The sequence below is a fragment of the Spermophilus citellus genome (assembly GCF_964194105.1).
Source record: "Spermophilus citellus genome assembly, chromosome: 1".
In the NCBI taxonomy this organism is placed as follows: domain Eukaryota; kingdom Metazoa; phylum Chordata; class Mammalia; order Rodentia; family Sciuridae; genus Spermophilus; species Spermophilus citellus.
The window spans coordinates 254,256,537-254,276,302 of record NC_138182.1 but is presented as its reverse complement, the minus strand read 5'-3'; the positions used below and the strand labels follow the sequence as shown (position 1 = coordinate 254,276,302).

Below are 19,766 nucleotides of genomic sequence, written 5' to 3'. Positions count from 1 at the left end.
GACCCTCTGTATTGCAAGTAGTCAACTCCTGGTACCCTTACATGTTGGTGAGGCATTTAAAGAAAAGAAATCTGAAAATCTGAAAATCAAAAAAATCTCACATCCTAACAAGCTCCCTTATTAGAATGCTAATACCATTCTTGAGATCTCCATTTTTAAGATCTAATCCCTCCTTAATTGAGGACCCTGTCAGGTCAATTAAATGTGTAAGGGGGTAGGGGTAGGGGTGGCACAAGCATCCAGTCCATAGCAGGGAGAGAACTACTGGCATCTCTAGTAAGAGAGAACCAGGGATCAAGATAACATTCCACAATTCATGGGACAACTACTATCACAGAAATTATCTGGTCCCAAATACCAATAGTTCTGAAGTAGAGGAACTCTGCTATAGAATAAGGCAAATTTTGTGGTAGATTAGTAAAACAGCAGTACTAAATATATTCATTAAAAAAATTTTACAAAGAAATTTTGTAAAGTTATTTATTCAAATGCATAATTTAAAATAGACTTAATCATATGAATGTTTCAATATGTATGTTTCAAAGTTAAGTGAGCTATTTCTATGGATAATTTATTTCCCCAAGTTATGATTAATTGCTTTAATAATTGCCCCATATTATTGAGAATATTTAATTGAATACTTGCTATGGCACATATATTCAACAACTTATTGGGGTGCAAAGATGACTGATACTGTCTCTAAATGCTAATAAAGCAAAGCACAAATCTCCCAGCATATGCATTATTCTCTTTGCTTTGTTTTGGTTAGACAACTAAAATGAATCCTGCTTCGGCCCTGTAAAATAATTAGGGACTCCTTAGCTGCTGTTTGGGGGCATAATTTACATAATATTTATTCTTTATTTTAATAAAAATGTGTCATTCATATGGGCCTCTAGGTGCAAAGAGTGAATAAAAAACAGAAAACAATAACGAACACACAAGCAAGCCTCATATTTCCACCTTTCTCAGGGACCAAATGTTTGTACTAATTAAGGAAAAGCACATTGAGAAGATGTACCTTGCAGTGTGCCCGAAATGCAATTAGCTTCAAGTTTGCAGAATTGGAAATGAAAGGGAGTTTGAGTCTTACATGCATTTGTGAAAATCTTCCTGACTGTAGTCTTTTGTTTTTCAATTTTCTAACCTATTAGTGAGTCACTAGAATCCTTGGAGCCTCAAATGTCCTATGCTTTATCTTTTTCTACTCAAAATAAGATGTTCAATTTGTAGCAATAGAATCATCACTTTTTGTTAAAAAAGAAAGGAAAAATACATAAAATTTTAGACTGGTTGTTTACATGTACTGAAGAAATCTTGGGTTTAAATGGCTGCACTTAAATTGCCAGCATAATACTTTTACAAGGCTAGGCCTTCTGGGAAACTGAGAAAACATGAAGGCCCCTCTGATTCTGACAGTGAAGTCAGAAAAATTTTCAACTTATCCCTCAGAGTAACAGACAAGTTTATTAGAACGGATAGAAAAGGAGAAGGGGAAACACTCTCACGGGAGAGAGTGGATGATCTCAGAGAAGAGAGGGACAGTGATCAAAGGGGTTAATTTCATACACTGGTAAGAGGAAATGGTGAAGACAGTCAAGTTGCTTTTTAACTCCTGAAACACCAATATAGAGCTCTTCTTTATTTTTGGAGGGTGGTGGTGCCTGGGATTGAACTCTGGGGCATTCAACCACTGAGCGATATCTGCAACAGCCCTATTTTGTATTGTATTTAGAGACAGGGTCTTACTGAGTTGCTTAGCACCTTGCTTTTGATGAGTCTGGCTTTGAACTCTCAATCCTCCTGCCTCAGCCTCCCAAGCCACTAGGATTACAGGTGTGTGCCTTTCACCCAGCCTATAGCACTTCTTAAGCTTAGAGTTTTTCTGTATTGTGAACTACCACTTAACTTATAACAGGAAAAGAAAGTTCTTGAATTCCCCAGTTGCATTTCCCATGTAATAAATAGATTGAGTAGTTCAGTTTATTTGAGTCAGTACATTCCCTCATCTTTCCCTCCTTCTGCTCTAATTTATTATCAAAATTAACCTATATATTTACTTATTGATAAGAATTTGAATGTTTTCTTTATGTAATAACTGTAAAACAACAGAAAACAAATATTATATTTGTTACCTAATTTTTTCAAAAACGTATAATACAATTTGCATGCACACATGAGAATATAAAACTGTGATTATATTTTGAAATATCAGCTGTATTAAAAACATCTTTCTAACCTACAATGTTTTAAAAAATAATGGCAGAGAATAAGCTTGCCCATTTACATATGTAATGTAGTCTTTGTAGACAAACGACTCCAGTGTGTTCAATGAATCATCTTGGACATGGATACTTTTTTTATACACTCCTGAAAATGAGCACATAATTTATGATGAGAGAGGAATTAGCAATGCCATATTAATTTTGGATATTATCACAGCAAAAATTAAGACATTTCAAAATAATGGAAGGTCATGTAACAAAATTGAAGAGAAAAAGTTGAGATTTTGAATTTAAAATAAAGTATGAAGCAACTATCAAATGCATCCAAAAAAGTCAATTTTAAAATACCATCTAATATAGAATATTATTTTTGACAGACCAAACTTATTTATAAATTATAGATTATTAATGATATGCTGCCTCTTTTACTAAGCAGTTAAACACAATACAAACTCATGTGACAAGCAATTTTTTTGTTTGCTCATATTTAGAAAGATTATTTTCTGGGTACATATCTTGTGAAATAAATTGCATAAGCAAATATAGTAAAAGAAATAAAACAATTTTTTAAAGAAATTAATCTGAGTCATATTTCAAGAGTGTGACTTTTTGAAGAAGCCATGCTGCCATGATATCCCACAGGGTATATATCAATTAAACTTTATGCCAACCATTGATTATAGTTGACAAAACTTGTAAAACAGCTAATTGGGGAGTAAAATCTCAAAGAAATTTCTTTCACCATTTAAGTGTTGTACATGCAAATATTAAAATGAGACAACTGAAAGAGATCTTCTATACTTTAGGCCATCCATGTTTCCAAATCATTGCAGAAATAGATTTTTATTACATGAGCTTTAAGGTAAAGTAGACAGAATGTAATGGACATAATAAGTGCCTCCAAAGACTGAAATTTTGTTATTGAAGTGAAAAATAAATTTCCAATGGATTAATTATCTTCAGTCTATGCTTACATAATCAAAGGAAAATTGAGTGCCTAATAATGAACTGAGCAATTTGTTTAAAGTCGCTTCTGTTGAAGAAAATATTTGAGTAAAGGTAATCATTATTGATATTGATTGTTTATTATAGTCTTAGCTTGTCTACCTATTTGTTGGACTGGTGAAGTATTAATTTGAATAATGATTTTTCATTATATTTTGACATAATATATTTTCTAGAAAATACTTTGAAATGTATTTGCTAGAAATTTGAAATTTTGTCCATATATGAGAACAGAGAGCACTGGTGAGTGTAAAAATTTTTAACTAGTATTTATAGGTCAGAGTGACAACTCTCCAAAAAGGTCTACTATGCTGTGATGTGTAAACAGGTCAATTTATCTGCTGGTGAGAAATTATAAAGATTGGCTGTTTGAGTCAGCTTTTTCACTGCTGTGACCCAAAGGCAGGACAATGATTAAAGGAGGAAAAGTTTATTTAGGGCTCACAGTTTTAAAGGTCCTTAGATGACCAAATCTATTCCCTGAGGCTTTAGGTGAGGCTGAAACTTAGGATGGAATGGTGTGACTGTGGTAAGCAGCTCAGAACATCACATTAGGAAGCACATAGAGAAAGCTCCACTCTTCAGGGACAAAATATACACTGCAGGGGCTGGGGTTGTGGCTCAGTGGTGGAGCACCTGCCTAGCATGTGTGAGGCCCTGGATTCAATCCTCAGCACCACATAAAAATAAACAATACAAAATATATCTTTATATATATATATATACACACACATACATATACATATATACATATATATATACACACACATGTATACACACACACACACATATGTATATATACACACAGCAAAATTTCTCCCTAATGACCCACCTCCTCCAGGCACACCCCTTTTATGTACAGTTACCACCAGTTAATCCCTAACAGGAAATTAATGCACTGATTATGTTAAGGATCACATAACCCAATCATTTTACCTCTAAGCTTACTTCCATTGTTTCATGCCTGAACTTTTGGGGGACAATTTATATCTAACCATTACTTTGGCATATGAGACTTTTCCAATTAAAGGCTTCTTAAGGACTGCTGGGCAAATTTGAGCTGACACTAAATTAGTAGCACTTATTCAGTACATAGCTAGTTTACCAGTCCCTCATAAGGAATATTTCATTCATCATGGACTGAAAAACTTCTGAAGTGGCTCATAGGGTAAATAGTACTTGATTGCTTATTTCACATAGGATGAAATGAATATAGTGTTAAAAGGGTGACAGTACTCTATCACAATCATCATAGTACCTTAGCTCTTGCTTGAATTCATCCCAAGGTTTCTCTCTCACAGTGTCTCTCTGGACACATGTAGATATTCTATGAATGGGATTTTTTTCCTCAGATTCAACCTGGAGTCTAAAAGATGTGTTTTAACCATTGATAATCATATTTCACTTAATTTATTTTTTAACAAAACTATGAATGCTATGACACACCATAGAAATTATAAATATATTTTTCTTTTTTTCAATATTTAGGTATTTTTCAATAAACTAAAAATATTTTCAGTATACACTAGAGAGGGGGAAAAGTCATTTCCTGAATTAATAAAAACTATTACAAATGTGTTAGGAATCTATTTAAAGGATAATATTAAGAATCTATAAATATGTTATATATGTGAAAACATACTTATCTAGATATGTATGACATGATGATTTATTGGCCTGATTATTTCTACCAAAATATTTACAAAGGAATTGAAACATTACTATGGAATGCCTCAATTACTTTCAGATTAATATGAACACACTCCCCATTACATTTGTTGATTGATTGCTTTATTCATTCAAATAGGAAGTTAAGCAGAATATCTCTGTGGTTACTGGTGAATGACTCACATAGAAGAAAACGACAATTTCATTCAGTTTCCAATGAAAATGTGTACATTGAGCTGGAAATTTTAAAATAAATTTCGATTACAGATTTATTAGAAAAGACTGGTTCATGCTTGTTGTAGGGAGGGTCTAATTCATTCTTTCAGATCCCACTATGTATACCACATTGGTGGATCTAAACAATAAGTACTTACAATTTAAGAACTTTCTCAACAAAATAGCATATCTTTTAATGTCTTATCTGGTTATATTGCTTCTAGCTTCAATGTATTACTATCTATTTTGATAGCTATAAACTAAAATTAAAAAAGAAAAACTTAAAACTCCTATTACACATTTTTATATCATTAATCCCAAATAGGTTCTATGTCATTTACATAAATGTTTACATGGTTTTACATTAGCTAGAAAGCACTGTGAATATTAAATTAATATTGTTATTTGAAAAAAAAAATTCAAAATATTAATATGCAGTTTCAGAAGATTTTAAGATGTGTTTATGAGAGTCCCACCCACATCCTGCATGGGCAGTGGGAATCTGGTTCCCCTCAGTGCAATGGGCTGACTGAGAACTAAAATCTAGGGGGAAAAAAAAACCAAAAAAACAAAAACAGAACACAAAAAGTAATTTCAAAAGCGGGGGTAGGACAGGCAAGCTGACTAGACAGATCGAGCTTCTGACAAAATGGAGCCCACGCCTGCTTTATTTATATTGGGAGACATCAAAGAGATTCTATAGTGTTCTTTTCCAAAACAGATTAAAGGTGGGCTGTTTAGTTCCCTCATGGGTTATGCCCATTTCTGGTGCTACTATGAGGAACCTTTCTAGCAGAGAGGAGGGAAAGGTCACATGCATTGGGTGATCTGTAAACAAAGGAGAACCACAGGAAGTTTCCACTGCCAGGCCTATTTCTCCCTGGCTTCCATGCCTAGAGAAGGTCTTTATGTATTTCACAGATGACTTCCACATGAGAATTTATAAAACAAATGAATTTATTATGAAAGTTAAACTATTAATATATTTAAATGATTTGTTTACTATACAATTTTATAGTCTTATGGCATTTCTTAATTCTAAATCATGAGCATTAACTAATTCTACATTTGATGACCAAAATAGTTTTAAAGAGTTTCTTTTCTCTCACATTTCATTCAGCTGATTTCTGAATGTTTATTTCCATGGCTGGGCAGGAATCCAAGGGTAGTTAAGCAGAACAGTACAGTGCTACTTCAGTCAGAATTCAATTGCACCTGCTTGAGTTAGACTCTGTAGTTCAAACACCCTCTGATATCTAGCCCTTGTTGTTGATTTCCCAAGAGAGCTAGATCACATACAAAAGAAGAGGTAAATAACATGAGTCTGAGGACACATGCCCAGCATGACGCCTAACATTTTCTACTAGGTAAACATAGATTCTAGTTTCCTACAATCCAAATAAACAATTGTTACAGCCAAAGATATTTAACCACTAATGTTAGAGCTTATGTTAGAAGCCCAGAGTGAGGTTTCTGAGAAAATTGCTCAGGAAAAAAAAAAAAAAAAAAAAAAAAGAAAAGAACACTATATATTTTCAGATTCTTCATTTAGCTTATAAATAAAAGACACCCCCATTTTTCTAGACTTATAAATCTGAAGTAATCACGCTCCTCAAATAATGGGTCTTCTGCCCTATTTCATAGGAGTGCATTAGTAGAAACTTAATCTGAGTTTGATAGTCTGGAGGAAAATACAAGTTCGAATAATTTGTTTCAATTTTAGTTTTTCTGATATTCAAATAGAAACATTTTCTTAGAGTAACCAAAAATGACAGCAATGTCCAAAAATAGACATTATAGATAGATTAATGGCAACAAACTTTAACTGATAAAATAGCTAGAATGCTAACTGATTATGTTTTGAAGGATGTTGTCCTTTACATGTGACAAGAAATATCCAGAGCTATTTGGCCCTCATCCTTAGCGTCAAGCCCCTGAGGAAGAAGTACTGTCAGGTTTCTTTGTGATGTGAACTCAAGTCAAAGAAAATGAAAACGGCTTCAGTGCAACACGCCTTCATACTCTGGGAAAGCCCAATGACATGCAGGGTTCCTACTACACTGATTCATCTGGATTTAAAGTCTCTGAATAAGGTTTTCTTTATACTTATTATTTTATTTGTTTAATTTATTTTTACACGGTAACTTCTTCAATCAATATATACTTCTGGTTTGAAAAAATAAATACACAATGGTCGGTTATTTTGTTTTCATTACAAAATTTTAAGTGATAAATTTCGTCCCTTGGTAGGTGTAATTATTACTAAATGTGCCTAAATTTCTTTGGGTGTTCTTTGGTTTGTCGTTTCAGCCTATTGGCTTCTGTTAATAACTTTTGCCATGTTTGTGCATGTGTACCCACATGTTGTTAGAAGATTTTACTCCTTAGCAGTAGCTTCTGTGGACCCTATTGGCACATTATACCTGTGAGAGGCACAGAGTTTTATTAAAGCTATACTTATACGCTTATACTGTTTTAGAAAGTATAATGAATTTTGTAGTATTTCCATTACCATACTCACCTATTCTAGATTTTCAAACAACTTTTATATTTTTCTCATGATAAAATGGAATTAGAGTCCATGTTATTTTCAGTGGGCAATTCCTAAATTTCTATTTTGGAACCCAATTATTTTCATCTTCTCATGAGTTTGAACATTTTAGATAGTCTCCTCTCAAAATAACCATTCCCTGTAGTAGTATAGTCAATTCTTCATGTTTTCCTTCTATAAAAGAACAGATTGTCAAACTTACTTTGTGGATAACTCAGTGCACCTTTTTAGTGACTTCCATTCGGAAAGTGATTCAAGTAAATTGTCATGCCTCATGGGCTTTACATGTTCACATTCAATAAACTCTCAAATCTGCTGTAATAGAACTCAAATTCTTTGACAGTTTATTGAGATTTGTGCTTCTTAAGTTAAGCAGTAGATTTATGTTGTCAAATCTGATCAACACTTACTAACCTCAGTTGGCTCCTTAACAGAATTTACCACATCTGTCCACTCCTTCTTTGAAACATTCGTTTCTCCTGGCTCTAGTGTCCCCTTAGGATCCCTTCTTCCTTCTTTGGGATGCCCCTTTCCTTTTGTGGCAATCTTTTTCTTACACAGAATTTGGGTTGCTTTCGTCTCAAAAGGGTCTCAGGATTTTCTTATCTCCTTACAATTTTCTTCCAAATTGTATCATACTGTTCCAATTACCTTAAGTCTATGCTAATTTGTATCAACTTTATATTTCCTGTTCAGAAAACACATTTGAAATCCACCCACTTATTTGATCTCTGTTTTTCTTTCCATGTGTTAACCTAATTGGCATCATAGTCATACCATATCAAAGCACTTAATTTCTCCAAAATTGCTTTACCTTAATTCAATTTTGTCTACCTCGTAAATAGGCCTATCCATTTTTGCATGGTAAAACAAGCACTCAGTCACCCACATATACATGCAAACAAGACACCTGCAAGTTCTCCCCTTCACTAATGCCACTCCAAAAAGTGTTTTACAGGCTGTCTCTAATACATAGCAATGTTTAAGTCACTTCTTTCCATTTCTATTTTTCTCACTTCATTCAAGATGATTACATTTTTCTTGTTTTTAATTTTCCCAATACAAGGTTGAAAGTAGACACTGTGATTTTTTCAAAAACATAAATCAGTCTTTCCTTTCTTTCTAACATTTCTTCTCTACATAAATCAGTCTTTCCTTTCTTTTTAACATTTCTTCTCTTTGCTTGTACAGAGAAAGACTCTTTACCACAAGCTATAGGGCTTGCTTGTTCTAACACCTGGGCATCCATATCTTTTGCTCTGTATAGTTGTATTGATATACATCAGTGTTTGTATTTATTTATTTATTTATTTATTTATTTATTTATTTATTTATTTATAATTTTGCAATCAAGTCAAACTATTAACTTAATTTTGATCTTTTTACTTTCTCCCCTCTATTTCTAATGCTCTTTTTCTAAATCTTTCTACAAATCCTTTCATTTTTATACTTTCTGTCTAGATAAAACTTAAGCTGTGATTAAGGAAAAGGGAAGAGGTTTTAGAGCTTTTAGGAGAGAAAAGACCATTTATGTACTTAAATAATTTTAGAAACAGTCTAGAAATTTTCTAGAATAAATAGTAATTATTTACTATATTTTTATTATGCATGTTAATTAGCTATCAATGAATAAAAAACAGACTCAGAGATATAAAAATGTCTATTACAACTATCATAGATGTGTCTGTGAATTACCATGAACAGTGGTAGCCTTTGCTTGCCAGCTCTGCCAATCTCTGGTGCACTCATTCTTGCATCTTGACACTTTCTAGGGTGCTCTGCTCTAGGCTGGAGAAGTTGACCTACAACAATACCACATTATGACTCTATCTACTGCTGGGATGAGCACAATAGCCCAGGCAGAGTTTTCTTATGAAAGTGGCAGGGCACAGCAGGAAACCAGAACACCATCACTTTCAGCTCATTCTATTTCCAGAGAAGGCTGAAGGCCAAACCTTGGATGAGAAAATCCTGCAAGATTATATAAATAGGAGTGGGACAACTTGTGGCCCCTAGTGCACAAATTCCTCCTTGAAATATTTTTTTTTTCTTGTATTAAATAAAGATTCAATCAAAGTGTTGTACATATTATGGTAATAACTATAGATGTGTTGTTTTGCATTTTATATTCATCTCCAAATTTCAACTATAATGAAATACCAAGAAAAAATTCCCTCTGACATCTGCTTCAACCTTAAAATTCTTTGTACATATAGCAACAAGAATTTTTACTTTTGTATTTTTTCTTCCAACATACTACAGAACTACAAAAAGCATTTTTCTCTTATAAATCACTGAGTTTCTATTATCTACTCTTATTCATAGAATTTAGCAAATATTTTTGAAAATAACTTGTGGTATAATAGCCTAAGTTTTAAAGACTAAGAGATAAAATAATTGTGTGTTCTATAATAAAATAAAGTTTCTATATAAATATTTAGCCAAATATGGAGATTAAACATACAGCTATATTTTTAATATATTTGATTTAATACCTCCCTTTTTTCAGTGTGTTTTCTCTCTATTATAGCTTCAAGGAAAAATGAAGGATTACATTTTGTTTTTCCTCCAGGTACTTCATCAATTACAAGGCTGAAGATGACAGATTTTTCAACATTGATGCCAATACTGGAACCATTAAGACATCGAAGGTTCTTGACAGAGAAGAAACACCATGGTACAACATCACAGTTGCTGCTTCAGAAAATGGTAAACTGCTCTTTATGCATCATAGGAAAAGATGTCACTTGAACATCAAGTATCATACAGAGCTTTCCTTGAGAGTGGGTTTCCCATCTTTGTGTTTTTTTTTTTTTTTTTTTTTTTTTTTGCTATGAGAACCTAGCAAAAGATACAGGATGTTACACTTGTTTACTTAGTGTTGGATGAGGTGAGGAAACTCTTTACTTTTTTCTTTATTCCTAGGACGGCCCTTATCCTTGAGTGGAAAGTGTTTGATTCTCCTGCCAATTGTGAGAATTTTTTTCTCTTATATTTATGCATTACTTAAGCCATTGAGAAAAATACTTCATATGTGGCAGTTTCAGAAAAAAATAAAAATTAATAAAAGCACTTGAATAATTTTGTCAATATGAAAATCCAATATAAGCTCCAATTAGCTTTTATAATACTTAACGTAAAAGAATAACTCATGGAATTTCAATAACAATCCTCAGACCTCTTTAAGAAAAACATTGAGAGAAAGCTTAGCAAGACACTTTTGGCTTCCCTCTTCCAGAGTATTGCATTGTCATAAACATCTAAGTCTAGGAGAATACAAGCCTAAATATCGATCATTATAAATAAATTGAAAACTTTGGGTATGACTGTGTTACAATGAAATTAGAATAAAACTCTTATAAAATGATTTATGATAAGAATATAGATTTTTTTCATGTATGAGGGAATAAACAAATACCAAATTCCTGCAATTTGAAATTGTATACAAAAATTATATAAAGCTTTCGGGGATGGGGATGTGGCTCAAGTGGTAGTGCACTCACCTGAAATGCGCAGAGTGCTGGGTTCGATCCTCAGCACCACATAAAAATAAAAATAAAGATGTTGTGTCCACCGAAAAAAAAAACCTGAAAAATAAATATTAAAATATTCTCTCTCTGTCTCTCTAATAAATTATATAAAGCTTTAAAAATATTTCTGAGATTTCATGACAGAACCATAGGTATGCTGGGGATTAGGAATATGTCATTCTCAGGATATAGGACATTAAATATTTTTCACAGATTCATTTAGATATAATTAATATTGTTATAGTGAGAAAAGATAAACTTGGTCATGTTATAGTTAAAGCTTTGCCCCAGGGTTTCATAAACTGACTTCCAGACCACTCACGTATAATTGAATCAAGCCTTTATTGAAGCATAGCGGTGGCGGCTGACCAGAACTTAAAGCTGTTCCCCTGATCAGCCCCGAACAATTGCAAGGGCACTCCTTATAAGACTGAAAACCGCAAAAGGGATGTTCAGGGGGTCTAGCCAATGCAAGCAAGCCAGGTTACAGAGGCGTACAGTTCATTCAAGCGGAGGGAAGCCTAACCAATCACACTTAGCCCAGTCACCCCAGTTACAGAAACAGAGCCCCGTTACCCTAGTTACAGAAAAAATATCCCATTAGGTAGTTCCGTGTTCTTAAAGGTTTCTATAGCAAAAGGAAAAGAACATCTTGCTCCAGTCATGATTCTTCTACTTGGCATGGTTGTTTTACAGGATGAAGTCATAAAACAAAATGGAGTCACATTTGCTCCTACTATCACAATATAATATAAATTCATTCTTCAAATGCTATACTTCAGTAGCTTCCAGTATATCATAAAGGTGTACCTTCTTTGCCACAATAAATTTTAGAATACTTTTTGGTTCTCCAAATCAATATTCTGCACCCCTTAGCCATCCAGCTCAGACTCCCCCAATCCCACACAGCCATTAATCAACTATTAGTTTCTATAGATTGGCCTATTATTGGTATTTTTATGAAATAATTATACAATATGTAAGTGATAATTTATGCCTGGTTTTACTTAATTTCAGTGTTTACCCATGTTGTCATGTTGTACTCTATCATCAAAACTTCATCCTTTTGTATTACAAAAAAAAAAAAAAAAACATTCCTTTCTTTGGATATAATACACTTTATTTGTTTATTCATTATGTGATAGAATTTTGTGTTGTTTTTAATTTTTACATTGTATGATTGATGCTGCTATGAGCATTAGTGTGAGATTATTTGAAGTGGACATGTCTTCATTTCTCTTGGGTACATAGTGAGGAGTGGGATTGCTTTGTCCTACGATAACTTGAAGTTTAAACATTGGATGAATGGCCAGCCTTTCCTCAAGTGTCCACACAATTTGTACATTCCACAAAACAGTGTGATCCCAACTTCATAAAATCACCTAAACTTTTTATTATCTGTCCTTTTTATTATAGCCACTTGTTAGTATAAAGGTAAACCTTGCTGTGTTTTTCAATTATTGTATTGCCCTTTGTTTCATAAAAATCAATGATTAGGCTTCTCCAATGTTTTACATTTTACCTGCACTTTTCATATATATATATATGAAAGTAATATATATATATATATGTATTACTTTTTGCACTTGCAAAATCAGCTCAAGTGATTTCCATTTATATTTTTTTAACACAATTTTAAAAGCAAGCATTTACTAATTACTTTTCAATAGGTGTTACTAATTACTTTTCATTGGGTTCCTTTGTTTTCACTTTAAATAATATTTATCTAGACTAACCATATTAGGTGGGCAATTTTGTGTCCTTAGGGACCCAAGGGTAATTAATGACTATTACATAATGATTCATTAAAAATCAGTTGAAAAAATAAGGAATGAATAGGTAAACATGTCCAGGAAATAGTGATGAAAACATTGAAAATATCTTACAGGGAAGAGAAAAAAACTCCAGTGGTAATTAGATCAATAACCATACTTCAGATTAATTATCATTCACTACCTAAGCCCAAATAATATTTGCATCAAGTGGAAACAAATTTATAAAATATACATTAATTTATCTGTAGCATGAAACTATATATTGACATCATTTCTAAAAGAAATATCTGTTTCTTACTAAAGTAACATCCTAATTATATATTCAGGAAACTTTTTAAAAATATTGCTAACATCTTATGAGAACTGAGTTATTTCATATCTACTAAGTAAAACAGTATACTAAATTGTAATTTTCTGAATTTTATCAGTGGCAAAAAAATGCCTTAGAGAACAAATCAATGAGCACTTTTAAAGTATAATTTAATCATAATCATAAACTAGTATATAAAAAATAAGCACTAGTTAAACTTTTATCGTTGTGTTGGGAGATTGCTTTAGAAAAGTGTACATTCGTGCACTTATTGCTTGGCCTAATTACCTGTTAACACTGGTGGGTAATCTCTTTTGTACAATTGTTTATAAACCTTAACTTCAACATCAGCCATGCTATCAAAGTATTTTGTGGTGTATTTTGCTTTGACAAATCTAGTTGCCACTTTTTCAAATTGGATTTTTAAAAATCTTTGTAATGTAATAGTTTCTGAAAGGCTGAGTGTTCTGTGGAATTGTTTTAAGTACTTACTGTTTGCAAATACATTTTCAGTCTACCTAGGGGTTTGTGCAAATAAGAGAAATGTGCACCCTCTGTGCAGAAGAGGGAATGTGCCAGTATTTAAGAGGGCAGGAGAGCAAGGCACTCCTGTGCAAAGCAAAGAACTTTCCTGTGTCACATGTATTGCGTGGTACTGAAGGGTGGTAACATTGAAAAGCACACAACCATTCAGGTAGAGCTGGATGCACTGCAGCTGCTAATTATGTCATCATTGTCTCTAACATCTTCCATCCTGTAGTTCTAGATCAGAGAGATTGTTCAGCTGCTTTGCCACAGGTAAAGACAGAAATGTATACCTGGACTGTATTTTTACCTGCTGTTGCTAAACCTTTACCTTTACAGACATGTGATTTTAACTAATCTTTGTGAAATAGAGGTGACTTCAGTAAGTAAATTGAGACCCATAAAATATATGAACCTAAATATTCAACTTTCTAAAGCCATGTTAATTCCAGTATTTTCAACTGGAAAAGCTGACCCTCTTTAAGCCCAAGCATAAATCAGGTCTTTTAGCTATCTCAGGTACACTTTATTATTTACTTTTGAAATTCATATTGTGATGTAAGTTTATTTTCACAATTGTAAAGACGACACTATCAATAATATAAATTCAATAAGTAAGCTGTGGTTAGGGAGCTAGATGGAAATACATCGTATTACCATCACATGTCACGATCTTGGGGAACAGTACTTTCCAAATAAATACCTTGAGAACAATTCCATTTTAAATAATTTTATACTCTTTTATCTACCCTACAGCACAATCATTTGATAGCTTACATGACTTTTCTTTTGTTGTGTAACAGAAAAAGGCAACAATTCTGTAGGAAAGAAGTCCAGGTAGATTCAACTGGGTTCTCTGGCTAAAGTCTTACAATACTGAAGTCATATGTCAACCAGGATAACCTCTTCTCTGGTTGCTCTGGAACAGATCTGATTTCAATCTCATTTTTCTTGTTGGTAAATCTACTTCCCTGATATTAAAAAAAAAAAAATAAGCACTAGTTAACGCTCCACTTCCATGCTCCACTTCCATGCTGGTTTCCAACTGGGGCAGTAACTTCCATCTAGAGGAGGCCTATGTTCCTTCTCCTGTGACCCTCACCTTCTATAAACAAGCATGTGTTCTTCTCATGTTTTCAATTTCTTTCTTCTGTGACTAGGTGGAAAATCTCTTCATTTGCAGTCAGTTTGCTTAATTGGCTCAGGTTCACCCATGTAATAATTTATATATTGACTTGGAGCCTTAATTATATCTGCACCATCATTCCATGACAGTATCAGGATTAGAGTTGGACTGGTAACAAAGGAACAGAATATTTTGCTGCAATCTTTAGAATTCTACATGATAGCCTTATATAATATATCACAAAAAAAATGAAGAGGGGAGCCAGGTGCAGCAGCACACACCTATAATCTGAGCAAATCAGAAGTTTGAGTCAGTAACATCATAAATTTAAGGCCAGCTTTGGCAATTTAGCAAGGTCTTAAGCAACTTAGTGAGACCCTGTCCCAAATTTAATAAATAAATAAATAAATAAGGTCTGGAGATGTGGGTTAATGATTAAATGCCCCTGGGTTCAATCTCCAGTACAAAAGAAACAAAACTAAAGAGGGGTTATTCTTATTGAATAATAAACTTTCCTTCAAAGGTACATACTATGACTCAATTTTCCTTTCATGCACTCTCTTGTGTGGTGCGTAAATTTATCCTTACTGTACTTTAGACCATGCTGGAATGATTATCAATGACTATCCAATAGCCAAGTTCAATATCCTCCCCTGATTTCTTTGTGACATTTTACTAGGTGAATGATTCTTTGTTTATTCGGAATTTTCTCTTTCCTTAGCTACCATTGTACATAGCACTTTGATTTGGTACAGTTTAAAATCTCTATCTTAAAATATATTAGTTAACTCAGAATACATTAATAAACAATGTTTGCCAGACTATATGATATTTTAGGGAAACTAAAAGACATGCTTTTTTTTTCAAATTTACTATTTCTTTTCAGATAAACTTTGTATATTATGCATGTACAAATCTTAAACATAACATTCAAAGTCCTATATATACCTATGACTGCAATTCCAAATCCTATTAGGATATGTAAGAGAGCCATCACCCAGAAAGTTTCCTCATTATTCTTCACAATATTATATTCACATATATTCAGAGGTCTGAGTTCTCTATTCTGTTCCATTTATCACTTTATTTTTGTGCCAGTATAATATGAATTTGATATACCTTTATTGTATGTTTTAATATGTGGAGAGAGATAATTTTTGCCTCTGAAGACTATAAGATTCTTATGCAGAAGACAAAGTAAGCAGAACATTGCATTATGGCTTTGGCAGCACTTTATGGCTAGAGAAACATAAAACCGGTATGTTAATCTCTCTAGGAAGATCTGCAAAGATTTCATAGATAGGATAGTGCATGGATTCTGTCTGGAGGTGAAGGATGCGTAATGGTGTGCATGCATATTTTTCTGTTTCCAGATGTATCTATGTATTTACAGCATGCAGTTTTAGCATATGAATTTGGGTGTATATATACAAATGTGTGCACAAATAATTGGGACTGCTTGTGTGTATGAATGTTGCATATGCATGAAGAGAGAGAGAGAAAGACACAAAGAGAAATAGGAAGGATAGATTTATTACAAAGTCTTTTCTCACATTAATATGGAAGTTAGCAATTTCAAAACCTGCAGTTTTCAACATGCCCAGTCTCAAGCTAATGGCTGGCATGCCTTTGTAGCACCAGTAGTTGAGGGTTCAGCTTGAATGGCATTAGTCAGGAAATTTATCTTTTATGTGGGAGTAAGAATTTCTGCTTTTTAAAGCCTCACCTATTTGGATGAGGCCCATCAGCACTCAGGAAAGCAATCAGCTTTATTCAGTTTACCAACTTCAATGTCAATCTCATGCAAGTACTCTCTTGCAGAAATTCCCAGAATAATGTGTGACCAAATATCTGAACACCTCATGATCTGATAAGTGGACATATAATATTATCCATTGCAAAAACATCTATTTTGTCATTACTCTAGTTTTTAAATTATTTTTTGTAATTTTGGGATTGTAACTTAGACTGCTTACTATAGCTTTTAAAGATTTTGAGTGGCATACAATCCACTCTGCCCATGTCAGCATACAGAAATTCAGTCATCTTAGAGAAGGGTCTCAGAATTTTAAATTACAAATCAGTGGTTCTCCAAGTCTTTGGCAACTCAGTAAGGCGAATCCTCAGGTTCTATCCTGGCCTGATGAATCAGAATCTCTATGGCTGTGGCTTTGCAGTACCAGTATTATCAAGCTTTCCTGTGATTCTCTTGCGTGTCAGAGTTTAAGGCCATTGCATATGTGATTCTAATGTGAAGCTAGGTTAATAAACCGGTGTTCAATTAATATTTGATTTATACTGCAGCTGTATTTACTACTAATCCTATGGACTCCCCCTCCTCCTACAAATGCATTCCAATTAGCTAAGAAATAAACTCAAAGCAGGACAAGTATAACTTTGATAACACAATGCAGACTTCTCTGCTCTAAGTTAATCCTCTGTACAAATGTGTATCATTGTTGTACACATAGAACCCCAAAAGGACATGTTTTTGCAGCAAGTCATAATCCTTGCATTTCTCAATGTCTTCATTTTATTTTGTCTTCCTTTATCATAGTTTACCTTTAGGAACTATTTCAAATGTCACAACATCTTTGAATTGTTTCTCAATTTCTTAAGCCAGTCTCACAGCTGTTCCCTTCTACAGTCTGACTTTCTGCATGCATTACTTATAGCAAGTTCTTATTCCAATTGATTTTATATTTTTTAATCTTTATTTCATTATAACAATCTCAAATTTAGGACTGGAGTCTTATTTTTCTTCATCATATAATTTCCAAATGCTTAGTAAATTTTTTGGCCCATAGAACGTGGTTAATTAAATGTTGTTAAGTACATGGGTATTCTCTACTCCTCATCCCCCCACCTAACTTAACTGTCTAACAAATTTTTCACTCTCTATATAACTCAATGACCACTAAATTATACATTTCCATTTTACCTAAAACAATTTCTTTTTTCTTTTTTTTTGTGTGTACTAAATGTGAGAACTTTTACCACCTGATTGATTTATCAAAATGCAGCTATCATTTATTGTTTGCAGGACAGAAGTACTTCTAAAGAAGCTATAGTTAGGGAGAGGCTAATTTTTCATTCTTTTCTTGAATCAGAAAGATCTTTCTGTCACTAGTAATCAGATTCTAAAGAGCGGCAGTGATTTCTTGTGTATAGTAATATGAATGGTTGCCTCAACTCACGTTTGCATTTTCTCTTATACATACCATGTACAAAACTAAGTCCAAGGACTAGAAAACAGCATTTATATATTCCTTGTTTATCAACTCTATTTTTTCCTCAGTTTTCACGAAAATATTTTGATGCTAATTGATGCTTTTTTTCTTAGTACAAATGGAATACAACCCAAAGAAACTTATATTGCTCAAATCAATGATCAAGGTAATAAAATACTGGTCCGAAAATTTTGTGTACATGTATATGCATCAATGTGTTCCTTATACATCTGCATAGAAAAATGTACTTCAAATATAGTGACTCAAAATAACAATCCACAAATATGGTTCACAGTTTCTGTGGGTCAGTCATAAGGGCAAGGGATAAGTGGTGATCCAGATTCAGGGTAACCCATGGTGTTGCCATAAATGTTTTGGTTGGGCTTTAGTCACTTCAAGGTGATTCAGCCTTGAGGATACAGCTTCTACAAGTCTACATCATCTCCCTGTCAACATTGCAGAGAAATTCAGTTCTTCACATCATAGACTTCTCCATAGGACCGCTGGAGTATACTGACATCAAGGTAGCTGGTGACTCAGTAAGAGTTATCCCAGGATGACTAATATGGAGACAGCCATCTTCTGTATGACCAAGGCTCAGAAATTGCGCATTGTTACTTCTGCAATATTTTATTTTTTAAGAATGAGACAATTCTATTACAGGTAGCAAGTGAATATACAAGTACATGAATTCCTGGATGTAAACTTGGGAGCCATCTTGTAGGTACCTGCCAAAATTTCTTTGTTGTAAGTAATAATAACACACAGAAAAATATTATTCAATTTGCTCTTGGATAAACAATGTTTCATTGACTCATTTATCTATAAAATTCATAGTTGGCTTTGGATTTGCTTTGATCAGATCTCTGTTTCATTTCTCTGTGATCTTCCCATTTTTGCCTTGCTTTTTGTGTGATCTTTTACCTTAGTGTTACTGTCTTACAGTGACCAGTAACAAGCACTGTGCTAACTGGTAACTTAGTAACAATACAAGTGCCATCTTAAAATCAGGATGCATGCATCCTCATTCAAGTCCTGTGGAAATTGCCACTTCAGATAGCCATTAAAATTGTCATTGCTATTAGGTCATTTTGGAACTTTATTCTCTGTCCTTAAAAACTGTATACGTAACTGGAATGTGTTGAATTGACTATTGTTATGCAGTTATCCTTATCTGTTTGGTATCATTAAGGCCTGTATTTTAATTTCCACTTGTAGTCAACTCCATTCAAAACTTCTGTGGTTCTACACAGTGAGAAGGAGTTTGGTAAGGTGATTACTATATCTACTATATTATTGTTTTTTTGATATTTACTTAATATATTAATATTTATTTTCAGAGCTTTCTTATTATAATATGCTATTATAAGTACCATATTCTAAAAAAATAGAACAAGTATATTTATTTAAACTGAAACAAACACGATGTTTATTCATTTTCAATATGATGTGATAATGAATTTACATTAGTTGATGTATACAACTTCAATAGCTTTGGGAAATTTTTGGCATTTAATGATTAGTATTTTGAACATTGCTGATATAATATATATTCCAAAAGCTCCCTGTGCATATGTGAAATAATGTTTGATGTTTATACTCTTC

General features: G+C 33.2%; 1 protein-coding gene across 3 annotated transcripts in view; it reads left to right on the top strand.

Moving 5' to 3' along the window:
* Nucleotides 1-19,766, top strand: part of CDH18 (cadherin 18) — a gene marked incomplete at both ends in the record, with an annotated part of 309,905 nt that overhangs the window by 242,979 nt on the left and 47,160 nt on the right. For all 3 annotated transcript variants that reach the window (XM_081296232.1, XM_081296234.1, XM_081296233.1), the window contains one exon: nt 10,238-10,374. In XM_081296232.1, the coding sequence (XP_081152358.1) occupies nt 10,238-10,374 (137 nt within the window). The remainder of the gene's footprint in view (nt 1-10,237; nt 10,375-19,766) is intronic.